The sequence below is a fragment of the Mirounga angustirostris genome, unplaced genomic scaffold, assembly GCF_029215605.1.
Source record: "Mirounga angustirostris isolate CCGP_5_RB_7025 unplaced genomic scaffold, mMirAng1.0.hap1 SCAF_17, whole genome shotgun sequence".
Lineage (NCBI taxonomy): Eukaryota > Metazoa > Chordata > Mammalia > Carnivora > Phocidae > Mirounga > Mirounga angustirostris.
The window spans coordinates 51,118,490-51,132,651 of NW_026991725.1; the positions used below are offsets into that span (position 1 = coordinate 51,118,490).

The following is a 14,162-nucleotide window of genomic DNA, read 5'->3' on the forward strand; positions in this document are numbered from 1 at the left end:
ACCTCAAGGTTTTCTAGGATGACTTAGATTGGCTGTTTTTCCTTTTTAAAAACAATCCACTTCTACCAGTTTGCACATAAATATGCACTTTATAGAATTGCATGCCATCATTTTATAGATTCCATTTTAATGAAACAATTCGTTTAAGTAATCTGTGAGTCGTGGAGCAGAATTTCTAAAATGATCACCTGTGAAGCCTCCACCAGAGTTGCTTTCGCCTTAATCCCTTGTTCTCTTTACTGGTTTTGTTGGATACATGTGTTGTGTAGTTTTTCTCTCTGTGTCCCTTGGTGCCAGTGTGCCCCTGCAGATAATGGTTATAGACATCAGTGTCTCACTGTTTTCCCTGAGTGGGTCCATGCTTCCAGCTCATTCCAGATCACCGGGGCTGTAGTTGGAAGTACACCTGTTTTCAGGACCTGCTCCTATCAGCTCTCCACACTTGTCTATCCTCCCTTCCACTGTCCTTGGGCATTTTCTGTCCTCTCTGACCTGGATCATTCAGATTTCTACTGCTTTTCTCATAATCCAGTATCACTTTGTTCCAAACCACTCTTCTTCTTTTTGTCAGAGTTGTATTTTTTATGATACACGTCTGATCATGTTACTTTTTGTTTAAAACTGTCTAGAGCATGCATTTTTAACAGAGTGATATCATCACCCCAAAGGGGGCAAAAATTTGTTCCGGAGAGGCAGAAACTCTTGGACACATGGAATATAAACAGATATGCAGTGTTTAAATTTCCCAGGAAATTTAATGATAAAAAGACTGGGGAGCCCTGGTCCAGAGGCTGTCTGTGGCCCTTAAAAAAAAAAAAAGGTCTAAATTAACCTGGTTTTCAAAACCTGTTATGATCTGGACCTGGTTTTTTGCGCTAGCCACAATTCTCAGTCCTCCCCTTGAGCTGTTTTTCGGCCAAACTGAGTTTCTGCAGTTGTGTAAGTTAAACACGTATGGAAGATACGGGAACATATTCTCATGGCCTTTGGATAGATTAAGATTTCTTCAACAGCACACAGAAAGCAACTAAGCATAAAAGAAGGGATTTCATGGGCGCCTGGGTGGCTCAGTTGGTTAAGCGACTGCCTTCGGCTCAGGTCATGATCCTGGAGTCTCGGGATCGAGTCCCGCATCGGGCTCCCTGCTCGGCAGGGGGTCTGCTTCTCCCTCTGGCCCTCCCCCCTCTCATGTGCTCTCTCTCTCATTCTCTCTCTCAAATAAATAAATAAAATCTTAAAAAAAAAAAGAAGGGATTTCATTAAAATTAAGAATGTCTCTTGATTAGAAGACACCACTGAATGAAATGCCAACCATGCAGTGTCCTTGCCGTACAGATATTTGAAAAAGGATTTTCATTCAGAATATGTAGAGTGCTCATGAGTACAAAACACTTATAAATATGAAAGTGACAACCCAAAGTGGCCAAATACTTGAAAAGGTGCTTCAGAAGATGACATTCAGGTGCTCAGTAAACATATAAAAGGGTGTTCATTTGGCATTACTAGACATCAGGGGAATGCACATCAAAACTACAATGAGACACGATTACGATCAGCAGAAATGACTCCAGTTTAAAAGGCTGACGGTACCAGGGCGTCTGAAGCAACTGGAAGTCCCATACGACGCTTGCAGGCCTGTGAGTTGGCACAGCCTCTTTGAGAAGCTTGGCAGGATCTCCTAGAGCTGGTGGAATACAGCTGGTGCACATGTTATGCTCCAGCAGTTCAAGTCCCAAGTATGTGCCCCGCGAAAGCCCAGACAGAGGCACGCTGGAAGACATGCGTAAGGATGCACAGAACCACATATTCATGATCACCTCCAGCTGGAAAGAAGCCCCTCTGTCAACAGTGGAGTAGACAGTCAGCTCTAGCATTGTTCACACGGCGCTATACAGCATCGAACATGGGCTGTTGCTACGCTCGGCAACAGGGGTAAATCTCAGACGGCATTGCGTGGAAGAAGGAAGACAGAAGACAGTATGCATGGTTTCATCTACATGAAATTTAAAAAGCAGGCAAGGTGATAGAGTCACAATATTGTTCCTCTTATTTTTGTTCTATACTTAGAATGTGTGTTCTTGGCTGAACATACGCTTCAATTCAAAGTTTGCTTAAGGAATAAAAAGGAGATGAGGGCTTAGGGACCAAAGTGACGATACCAGCGCACAGTTTACGTTCCTCCCTGCTTTAACTTCCTATTTAAAGCATTAATGGAATTTTTAAAAGTCTTCACTTGTTCTGAAAAAGGGCAGAAGTACTATCCTTGAGGAGTTCTTGTGAAATTGGGAAGATGAGGCTGAATTCAGGGATGGCCGACTGGTCTCGAGTTTTCCGTGTGCAGAGGGAAAACGCCATGGGCAGGAAATAAGAGCTGCGCTGGAATTCCTCAGCTTGGCACAGAGCACCTGCGACGGGAGGCAGCTTGGGGCCCAGGCCATTAGGAAGCAGATCTCGATGCTAAAAAAGCCTTGAGGGAGTGTTTTCTGCAGTGGATCCCAGACATGGCTGGGGCTCAGGCAGTATTCACTCCTGCCTCACACTTGGCTCAGGCTTTGCTGCAGTGACCGCTAGTGAGGACCCTTGTGTTGGTTAGAGGCCGGGGAGCATGGCGGAAGCTGAGCTCACAGACCCAGGAAACATCCTTTGGCAAGGTGATGATGCCCTAGGGATGGCTGGCTGTCCACTCTTTCTCCCAGTCACCGAGGTCTGTGACGGGGGTCAGCTCCTGATGTTCGGTCAGCACTGATGCCTGTGGGGCATGAAGAAATAAAAGGAAGATGAGAATTGTATCAGTCTGAAAAATTCGAACAAACATCCCGTTGTGAAATTTGCCCCTGAAAAGGTCAGGGAAAAAACTGGTGAGAATGGACTACTTTGAATTCAGGAAAAGTTTTCAGGTAGCAGACATGGTTCCTGAATCGAAGGGGGAGGCAGCTACATAGCATAGTGGGTGTTGCAGGGTTGACCAAATCTCTGACATAGGCAACACCCTTGAGTTTATCTTGCAGACGAAAGGAATAAAAAGATGAACAGGAGACAGATCATGAGAGACCTGGAGAAAAAAAAATTCCACTTACCTGATAGAGAATTAAAATGAAAATTATCTTTACTTGAAGAAAAACTGGAGTCCTTAAATTAAAGTACCAGACCAAATTAACTAAAAGGAAAAAAAACCCACCGTATCTAGGGATGTTGTAAGATTTTGCTGTTGTTTTATGCATTTCAAAGATAAAGAAAACTTGACAAGCTTCCATTTAAAACAGGCACACATATGGGGCGCCTGGGGGGCTCAGTTGTTAAGCGTCTGCCTTCGGCTCGGGTCATGATCCCGGGATCCTGGGGTCAAGCCCCGCATCGGGCTCCCTGCTTGGCAGGGAGCCTGCTTCTCCCTCTCCCACTCCCGCTGCTTGTGTTCCTGCTCTCGCTATCTCTCTGTGTCAAAAAATAAATTAATTAAAAAAATTAAAATAAAATAAAAATAAAACAGGCACACATAAATGTACACACCAGGGAAGAGCCATACCCAAAAAGTGGAGAAACAGCTGTGGAATGATGAGTGTGGACTGCAGATTATTAGAGTGGATTCAGTCTTGGACGTAATTGCACTGAAACTCCTAAAATGCTGGATAAACATTTTATGCTCTCTTTTTTATATGTATCAGAGTTGGTACAAGACTAAGGAGTCCACAGAGTTCTAAAACTAAGTGCAATCAGAAACTATGGGAGATAAGATATCTGACAAGGGGTGAATATCCAAAATATATAAAGAACTAACACAATCAACACCAGAAACCTGCAAATAATTCCGTTAAAAAATGGTCAGAGGAACGGAGCACTGGGTGTTGTGCACAAACAATGAATCATGGAACACTACATCAAAAACTAATGATGTAATGTATGGGGATTAACATAACAATAAAAAATTAAAAAGAATTTAATCAAGTTAAAAAAAAAAATGGGCAGAGGACCCGCATAGACATTTTTCCAAAGAAGACATCCAGATGGCCAAGAGGCACGTGAAAAGGTGCTCAACGTCACTCATCATCAGGGAAATGCAAATCAAAACGGCAATGAGATATCACCGCCTACCTGTTGGAATGGCTAGAATTAAAAAGGCAAGTAACAAGTGTTGGCAAGGAGGTGGAGAAAAAGGAATCCTCCGTGCACTGTTGGTGGGAACGTAATTTGGTACAGCCACTGGAAAACAGTACAGAAGTTCCTCAAAAAATTAAAAATAGAAATACCATACAATTCAGTAGTTCTACTACTGGGTATTTAGCCAAAGAAAATGAAAACACTAAATCAAAAATATATATGTACCCCTGTGTTTATCACAACATTATTTACAGTAGCCAAGATACGGAAGCAATCTGTGTCCATCCATAGATGAGTGGATAAGGATGTGGCACACACACATAAATATGTGTGCAATGGAATATTACTTGGCCACAAAAAGAAGAAAATCTTGCCATTTGTTACAACGTGGGTGGACCTAGAGGATATTATGCTAAATGCAATAAGACAGGGAAAGACAAATGTCATGATTTCATTTATATGTGGAATCTAAAAAGCAAAACAAGTGAATAAACAAAAAGCAGAAACAGACCCATAAATACCGAGAATTGATGGTTGCCAGAGGGGAGGAAGGGGGAGAGGTGAAATGTGTGGAGCTGAGTGGGAGGCCCAGGCTTCCAGCTGGAGAAAGGAGTAAGTCATGGACATGAAAGGTACAGCATAGGGAACATAGTGATGTTGTCATAGCGTTCTATGGTGACAGGTGGGAGCACAGCGTAATGAATAGACTTGCTGAATCGCTATGTTGTATACCTGAAGCCAGTGTACCATTGTGTGTCAATGATGCTTCAGTAAAAAAAAAGTGACTTAAAAAAATAAATTAGGGGAGGTAAGGATTGTAAGAGGCAGCTGATTGGAAAGACTCAAGTCAGTTGGCAGAAGCAGACCAGATACTTCAAGCTGGGACCCAAGAATTCCCAAAGATAAGGCCAAATGCAATATGAGTTCATAAGAAATTCCAACACTCATACAAGAAATGAGAATTAGTAGAAACGACTGATAGCAGGAATACATCTGAGGACTTCAGATACGAGAATAATGAGAAACAGAAAAAAGTTTAAAGAAAAAGAAGAAGCTTGGACATACAAGCAAGAAACAGAAACTTAACAAAGCACCAAATTGAACATCCTGAAATAAAAAGCATACACTAAAAACTCAGCAGCTGGATTAAGCAGCAGATAGATTAGGTGTAATTGAAGGGAGATCAATAAACTGAACAGTGGGTCTGAAGCTACCGCAGAACTTTTGGAGGTAATGGAAATGTTTCACAGCCTGTCTGCCCAGTGTGGTGACCAGAGCACCTGAGATGTGGCTAAGGAAATACATTTTAACATTTCATTTCATTGGAATGAATCCGACAAGTCACTACCTTATTGGATGCAGGGGGCTTAACTAGTTGGGGTTAACGTGGTAGCTGATGGCCACGGGAATTCTGAAACAGAGGATAGTCAGTGTTAATAATAATTTGGTTGAACATTTCTACTCACACAGCGTCATGAGTTTCTACGTTGGCACAGCTTTTTGCTCCAGTAAATGACGTGGAAAAATCGAAAACCAAAAAGTTGGGCAGCTTTATGAAGTAAATATCAGTGTGGATGGCAGCTGGATGGAAGGATGTATAAAATGCCTTGGAGGTCTGCAGCTTTGGCCTTGCTCTCTCCAGGTCTAGAAGCAGACAGGATCAATGGTCAACAAGTGCCCTTTTCTGGACAGGGATCCACAGGATCAGGCTCTGCTTAGAGGTCAGGATCTGGGGAGTGAACGAAATACTCGCGTCAGTCGCTGCCTGGGCCACAGTATGCTGCAGGGCTACGGAGTGGCAGGCTCATAGATAATCAGAGGACTGGGTCTGTAATAATCCTAATGTCAGCAGGGGATAGGAACTTCACAGACCCATTACGGGACCTTGTTCCATACTGGTGGATCCTAGTTAAGGAAACTGCTCTCTGTCTCTCTAGCTGCTGCTTTAGTTCATAGTACTTAGTAGGCACTTGGAGAATTGTTGAACAGATGTATGGATAAGCGTGTGCACCCTGCAAACCAGAATTCCAAAATACATGGAGTCTAATGCTAAGAAAAGCAACTAATAAACAGAACACGAGTTTACGTTACATCAAGCTGAGTTTGTGGAATAGTCTAAAATACAGTTCAAAATAAAATAAGTGTATTTAGGGTGTCCAAGGAAATGAAGGTGGAAATTCTGTTAAAACTGAGGAAGAAGTAAAACAGCAATGAAACAAATAGTTGGATATGAAAACTAATTAGACGTTTTAGAAAGGAAAAAACATAGCTGTCGTTACAGAGGATAGCAGGTTTGTTGTACTCTAGACTGGGAACAATGGAGGATGGAACTGGGGAAGTTGGCAGAATAGGCCTGCGGGATTTCCCACATGACGCAGGTTACACTGTAGCAAAGGGTAGTTGAGCACCAAGGGGAGTAGAGTGGGAACTTCTCGGACGAATGTAGTGGGAATGACAAGATAATTCTGGAAGTGGAGAAGCAATATTGGAGACACTAGTGAAAAGCATTTGAGAAGTGATCTAGGATATGTTCTCAGATTGAAAGTAAACTCTCTCTACCATGTAGGATAAACCAAGGTAAATTTATACCTAAATGCATTGAAGTAAAAGTGCAGGACAATAATAAGGTATAAGTTAGCAGGAGGATAGAATGTCTGTGAGGGAGTAATTAATTAGACTCCACCAACTTGTTATCAGCAACAGTATTTGCCAGAAAACGAGTCATAGCTCCAGGGCATAGAGGAAATAGAATCGTTAACCTTGTCCTACAGTTTTATACTTGGGCATTCAGTTATCATTCAAAACAAGGAAGAAATACATATTTTTTTTGGTGGGGGGAATGGAAAGACGAAGGGTTTACCATTCATAGATTGTTAGAAGAGATAGACTTGGCCAAAGAGGGAGGTGAACCCAGCAGAAGGGGTTGCAGGTTGGCTGCCTGGAAGGCAGAGAACAGCGTGCAGGAGGCCGATGGGTGGTAGCGATCTTGCAGTCAGCCCTAGCGAGGCGACGTTGGGTGAAGCGCATTCTCAGCGGGGGGCTCGGCAGACCCCGGAGCAAGCCGTGCCGCTGGGGTGGCCCTCTGAGGTGGGCCTGACGTGGGTGAGGATCTGGATTTCTCCACCCCTCTGTGGGGCGGTCACTAGCTCAAGCTGCCCCAGAGGGGCTAAGGTGGCTGCTTCAGCCAAGATCGCCCCCAAGAGGCTGGTAGCTGTCTGCTGGGGACGCTCTGCATTCCGGAATTCTGTGTAGCTACACGCTGTACGGCACGGAGGTGCGGAGCGTGGAAGACAGCACTGGCTGAAGAAATCAGTGGACTGTGTTGCCAGGAGTAATGAGAGAGAGAGGGAGAGAGAAAGAACAGATGGGGTGAGGGGCAGAAGGAGAGGGAGAATCTCAAGCAGACTCCCCCCTGAGTGCAGAGCCTGACACGGGGCTCGATCTCACGACCCTGAGATCACGACCTGAACCAAAATCAAAGAGTTGGACGCTTAACAGACTGAGCCACCCAGGTGCCCCTAATTAACTTTTGATCGTAAAAAAAAAATGAATCTAATTGAGGTTGGAGGAGAGTGGTGATTAAGATATGGTCCAGGACAAATTCGGGAAATAGAAACAACATGAAGATACTCTCCGATAACATTAATTAGACAAGGTAGGATTCAAGGGGAAAATATCAGGGCAGAGGGTTCAGTAAATCAGTATAGTCCTTAGTGAGGTTGCACTGTTATCAACTTTTGGACCAGAGAACACAGGATTGAGAGACAGAATGCAAAACTTTTAAAAATCTAAGGATAAATTGATAAAATTTATATATAGTTTACTTCCCAGACTCTGGTTTCTCTTAGGTAGTGTGTATAAATACTCGTGTGTATATTTAGAAAACACATGCGCGCACATACACAATTTTATACTTACACATTCATATGTTTAACTGTGTAGTATTCTGCCATGCAGCTGTGCCATAAGTTATCTGATTTTCAGTAGTTACCTTGTTTCTGATTTTTCACTAATGCTTCTACACTGAATATCCTAAGGAAAAATCCTTAGATTATAGATTGTCTAATTTTTTGTGTTTTTTATGTTCGCTGGGTTGTCCTCGTTGTTACTCTTGTCTCTGAAGGAAAAAACTGCTTGATTCTTTGTAATATCTCATTTGTGAAAAGAAAAATACTTGGGTAACTGTGTCTCCATTTTATTAATGGTATTTTTATGTTATTTTAGCCTTACGAAGGATGAATCCAAAAGGCCAAAGTATAAAGAACTTCTGGTGAGTATGAGACTTTGGGAATTATGTTTTATTTTATGTTCTCTCTCTCTCTTTTTTTTTTTTTTTACTTTTGGGAATTTTAGGTATTTCCTCACTGCACATTCTCTTAGCATGCCAGTTCACTAAGCAAGTATTGGTCCTCTCTGTCCTAGACAAACAGCTTGACCCAATTGAGTACTTTTAAAAAAATGTTCGAAACAGATATATGGAAAGAGAGAATTGGAAGTATAACTTCCCTACCAATTTACTAGCTGGATTCTCACAGAAGATTTTGGCCTTGACATGTCATAAAAATTACCCCAAAGAGTTATAACACTCACTTTAAGGAGCCAGCTCCGACCGCACGGTCTGTGTATGCGTAACATACCTAAGACTTTCTTGTGCTTCTGCCTTCATGCAATGCGCTCACGCAAATTTACATCACACAGCAAATTCCCGTGTCTTTGACAGTTCACCCATCCCCGGGACTTGGGCGTCATAAGCAGTCCTGGGTGTGGCATCGGTCTCGGCGGTGAAGAAAATACCGATCTGGTTATGTGGGGATCTTTTAAGGAAAGACCCCATTGTCTAGGGGCCAGGTTACGATGTACCTGTGGTCAGAGCCAGCAATGACCAAAGATACGCGGTCAGCATACTTGGAGAAGCCGTGAAAGAAAAGTACTGACGGAGATGGCATGTGAAGGGAGAGGGGGAGCTTTGCAGGGGACAGGGCAGAAGCTCCTAGGATGAGATCCCGTTGAGCCGCCTGGAGCGGGGTCTAAGGCACTGGCAGAGTCTTTTCTCTAAGATCCTTCTGCTGCACGTGGGGAAATGGGACGTGAAGCTGACGTCTGTGTCCCAAGAGGAGTGGCGACCGGTATTCACGCAGCTCTTCTTGGCTCTCAGGTGGCGGCAGAGGCCCCAGCTCTGCTCTCTGCCTCCACAGGTGCTCCCGGTGTGGAGAATAGTTTCCCGACTTCGCTGCCCGACGGCTCTTCCACACCAGGCATGCCCGCACCCAGCACCACGTCTCCGTGAAGTATGGGCCACGCTTGGCCTCTGAGCCGGTGCCACGATAATATGCAGCCACGTGTGGTTGGAGCCTTCCGTTCTGCGCCCCGTCACGACCTGTGGCCTCTGACACCAACTTTGATGTTTTTCTTTTCTTTCTCTCTGTTCCGTTTTCTTGCAGAAACACCCCTTTATTTTGATGTATGAAGAGCGTACCGTAGAGGTCGCCTGCTATGTTTGTAAAATCCTGGACCAGATGCCAGCGACTCCCAGCTCTCCCATGTATGTCGACTGATCTCGCTGCCAGTCAGACTCGAGAAAAAAGGGCTGAGAGGAAGCAAGACGTAAAGAATTTCCATCCCGTATCACAGTGTTTTTATTGCTCGCCCAGACACCACGTGCAATAAGATTGGTGTTCGTTTCCATCATGTCTGTCTGCTCCCGTCACCTAGAACATGCATCCCGTGGCACCCGATTGATCACACAGTGTTAGTGCTGGTCAGAGAGACCTCATCCTGCTCTTTTGTGATGAATTTAGTCATGAAATGTGGAAGTCAGTACGACCAATTTGTTGACTGTGATTAGATCACATCTTAAATTCATTTCTAGACTCGAAACCTGAAGACGCAGCTACTGGGGTGGTGTTTTGTCAGACTTCCAGATGCCGGAAGAACGCGGTGATGGATGTACTATGTCTGAACAGAGAGCCTCGGGCTTGAGTGAGAGGAGCTGATGCTGCCGACGAGACACACGGCCCTCTGGAGCTGGGGGACAAAGGAGGAATTTACTTTCTTCACCAAGTGCAATAGATTTACTGATTTGATATTCTGTTGCTTTACCGTCACCGTCGATGTTCGGGGGTCGATGTGCTCAGCCAAATTTCCCGTTTGAAATATCACGTTAAATTAGAATGAATTTATCTTTACCAAAAACCATGTTGTGTTCAAAGAGGTGGACCGTGAAATATCGAGACGGGACAGAATGTGTTCTTTTCTTTTCTCCTTTACCGGTCCTTCTGCTCTTCATCGGGAAGACTCGGGAGTCTGCCACTCGTCAGAGAAGGTGCTGATCCTAAGAATCTTCATTCTCAAAATTCGGTGTGCTGCCAACTTGACGTTCCGTCTGCCACAAACCACCCGGACTGAAACAAGAAAAACGCACTGAGGGCAAAGCGTACAGATGTTTCCAGTTCGGGCATCTGATCTGGAACAACTCGTAGCAGGTTCCCCCTCGGTCCCGGTCCCAAGCCTGATACTTTAGCCATCATAGCTCACTCACAGGGAGAAGCAGCTAGAAGCGATGTGCCTTGACTGATTACGTAGAGGTTGTGTAGGCAGCACAAGACCAAACCCCAGTCTTTTGCTCTCACTGGCCCAGATCTTTGGTTTCTGAATCCCCCTCCCTGCCCGCCTGGTCTGTTGCCACTCTGTGACTTTTGCTTAATCCAATATTTTGCCTTTTTCCTGCTCCTGTATCAAAACGCTTTTTAATTACCAGGGACGTTTAGCCCCAAATCCCTCCTATGCTCCAACGTTTAAAGGCTCAGAAACGTGGGGCCCTGCCGATGTGGTAGGTGATGAAGAAGCGTCTTCTAGAGACACATTTGACCAGATGAGGGTCCCTTAGAGAAGCTCGTCACCTGTGAGAGTCTCTGGCAGATCACTGTTACTTTTTGGAATTGGGATTCTATTAAAAACAAAAAAAACCCCCACAAAACCCCAAGCACACCAAACCCCCAAACCGCCCCAGAATGGTTGTGAGGCCACTGCAATCCGCCCCTGTTGCTATGCTTCTTCCCTTCCTCATGAGCCAGGTTCCCCTTGGGCGCCGCTGTGGCCGCGCTGGCCCTGAGCGTGCAGCTCCGTGTGGCGGTGCACGCGCAGAGAGCAGCCCCGGGCCGAGGCCGGTGGTGCCGGCCGAAGCAGGTGACGGCCGCTGGTGCTGGGGGGCCCCTCCCAGGGCGGCCGTCCCAAGCGCTGTAAAACCGTCGAGGGAAAGCGGTGCTGATTCACGTTACATCCCTGTAAATTTCAGAATTCAGAAATGAATTATCGCTTCGGTCCACTCGCCTTGTTTCCCCAGTTTCCCCCCAACCCAGGCTTCCTAAACCTTAGACTTCCCAGTGTTCTGAAAGGAAGCGTTGCTGCACGTCTTCCTTCGACCACACCAAGCCATCATCCTCCGTTGCTCCCGGGGACTCAGGAGGAGATCTCTTGCTCTGCTGTCCACTTCCCGTCTGGCTCCGCGTAGGGTCACTTTGCCATCGGACGCGTGGGGATAAAAGCAATTCTGACTGTCCAGGAGCTTCATCTGACCGTTCTCTTGTGTGGATGACCACATCGAAAGGCAATTTTAGTGTATTAATCATAGATTATTATAAACTATAAACTTAAGGGCAAGGAATTTATTACAATGTATCTTTATTAAAACAAAAGGGTGTATAGTGTTCACAAACTGTGAAAATAGTGTAAGAACTGTACATTGTGAGCTCTGGTTATTTTTCTCTTGTACCATAGAAAAATGTATAAAAATTATCGAAAAGCTAATGTGCAGGGATATTGCCTTATTTGTCTGTACAAATGAAGCTCAGTAACATACCTGCTTCTTGGAGCTTGGGAATATTTTATCCTGTATTCTTGTTTGAATCCCTCCTCTATTTAAGATATATACATGGAATCGAAGTGTTTATGTAATAGTTCTATCCTTTTGCCTGCAGGTCAGTTGTAATAAATCTAGGATGTGATGATGACTTTGTAATTTGATTTCCTGAAGTCAGACCCTGAGAGGGGAAAATCAAGTAAATTCCATTAAATTATCTGTGCATTTCACGTTGGGAGAAATTCTGTTCTTATGGAAGTGTTTGTGGCTCCGTTCGTTCTCTCCTTCCATCTTACGGTTGCTGTAGCTCTTCGCTTATTCATCTTGAACCCACAGGTGTATCTGTGAAGCCCCTGCTTTGCCCTCTGTCCGAGCAGGTGGGATGCGGTCTCTTCTTCAGGTTTGTTCCTTTGTTGGTTGCCCTCACCTGCCCTAGCTTTCTCGATGCTAAAGGAAAAGGGTACCGTTCTTCCACCTGTGACATGCTGGAGATCCCCAGCCCGTAGGAACCCAGGCTGCCTCGCCTGGTGCCTGCTCGCCAGCCCTGCCTTCTGCCCCAGGTGCTGTGGCTGCTGGGTGGGCACGAGACACCAGCTCCGATTGCCGTCCCCACCACCCAGGAGAGGGGGACGAGGAGGGGATTCTGGGTCAAAGCCCTGTGGAGGTCAGACCTGGGAGGTTGGCCGGTGGGAGGCCAGACGGAGCTGAGCAAAAAGCCCCACAGAGGCCTGGAGGCGATGGGAGACAAGAGCTTCGAAGCTCCAGCACTGAATTTATCTGTTACGCTACCACCTCCCGGTTGTTGACCAGATCCTGGCTCACTGATCACATGCAGTTTCGGCACCTTCCCCTTTTCCTTGCCTGTTTCTAACCCGATCAGAGATGCAGGAGGTAATCGCTCCAGAACCAGCCGCGGTAAGTATCCAACGTTCTCCGAGGGATGGCTGTGGATACCCTGACCTCCCCAGCTCCACCTTAGCTGCTAGGGGAAGGGATGGCCTTCGGCGCTTCCAGGCCCCAGCTGTGCAAGACAGTATCGTGAGAAATAGGTAGACTCCGTGCTTCATGCTTCGTGGGACTCTACCTATACTCTTCATCTCAGTTGATCCTGACTAGCCTCCCAAAGTCAGGTTGCAGTGTCCCGTTTTTCTAGAGAAAAAACAGGGTTGGGAGAAGTAAACTTCTGTCTCTGGTAACAGTAGGGAGGGGAGCTGAGATTCAAATCCAAGTCTATGACATGTGCCGTAGGAAATACTACATCAGACAATGGAGTACAGGAGAGATGAGAAGTAGAAGAGTGTCCAACTACACCCGGACATCCTCTGTTCATAAACCTTACCAGGCCACCTTTGTTGTCTTGGGGATGAGTCGACATCAAAGGTTCTGGGGGCCATAGTGGGGCTTGGTGGCCAATATAAAGGCAGCTGTGAGGAAGGAGGGTACCTTGGAACTAACCAGAGAAGCTCTAAATCCGATCGAATTCTCGGGCACAGCGCACCTAAGAATTCAGGATCGAGGCCTCGAGTCCCCATTAGCATGATGACCTGGTGTGGCAGGAGAGGAACTTAAGCTGGCTTTGAGTTAGTATTAAAGTCCTTTTTCACTTACCGGTTCCGTCCATCTGTCTTAGCGGCAGGAGACAGATGCAGGACACAGAAGGTCTCGAAAGTGTCTCGGAGGTCCGAGGAGGTTTGTGTCTCCAGCTCTCAGCCAGGGCTGGATGCACCAGCCCCATCCATAGCCTCTGTGCTCGTTACTTGGGATGTAAGGGATCGAGACCCTAAAGCCTATTGGTCCTGAACTTGTTAACTCCTTTAAATACCTCATGAAGTGGTTTGAGGGACAATCCAATAGCACTGGCGAGTCCTAGAGTACCCTCCAAGAAACCGGTGTCATGGAAAGTTGGCGCGAGACTACGCGTATAAGGAATACCGTTAGTATGTGAACCATCAGCCTCCATAGATCTTCTAAATGGATGTATTTCTTTCAGATAAATGAGCATCCAGGAATTCTTTCCGATAAACGGATATCCGGGAATTCTCATCTCAAACCTTGAGATCATTATAAGGTAACGCAATTTCTGCGTTAGCATTTTTATTTTGTTTTTCAGAGGACGTGCCAAAGCGTATCATACTTCTTAACTGTAAGATGCGACCCTGCTATCTAAAATTGTCAGTCTGAAGTGTGAAGTCAGTGAATTGTGAAGTCA

General features: G+C 45.5%; 1 protein-coding gene across 3 annotated transcripts in view; it reads left to right on the top strand.

Moving 5' to 3' along the window:
* Nucleotides 1-12,183, top strand: part of MAP2K4 (mitogen-activated protein kinase kinase 4) — a 136,256-nt gene extending 124,073 nt beyond the window's left edge. The window contains exons 10-11 of one of the 3 annotated variants that reach the window (XM_045889831.3): nt 8,320-8,365; nt 9,537-12,183. In XM_045889831.3, the coding sequence (XP_045745787.1) occupies nt 8,320-8,365; nt 9,537-9,650 (160 nt within the window). In that variant the 3' untranslated portion in view covers nt 9,651-12,183. The other 2 variants (XM_064583058.1, XM_045889830.3) reach the window with 2 other exon arrangements.
* The last annotated feature ends 1,979 nt before the right edge of the window (nt 12,184-14,162 follow it).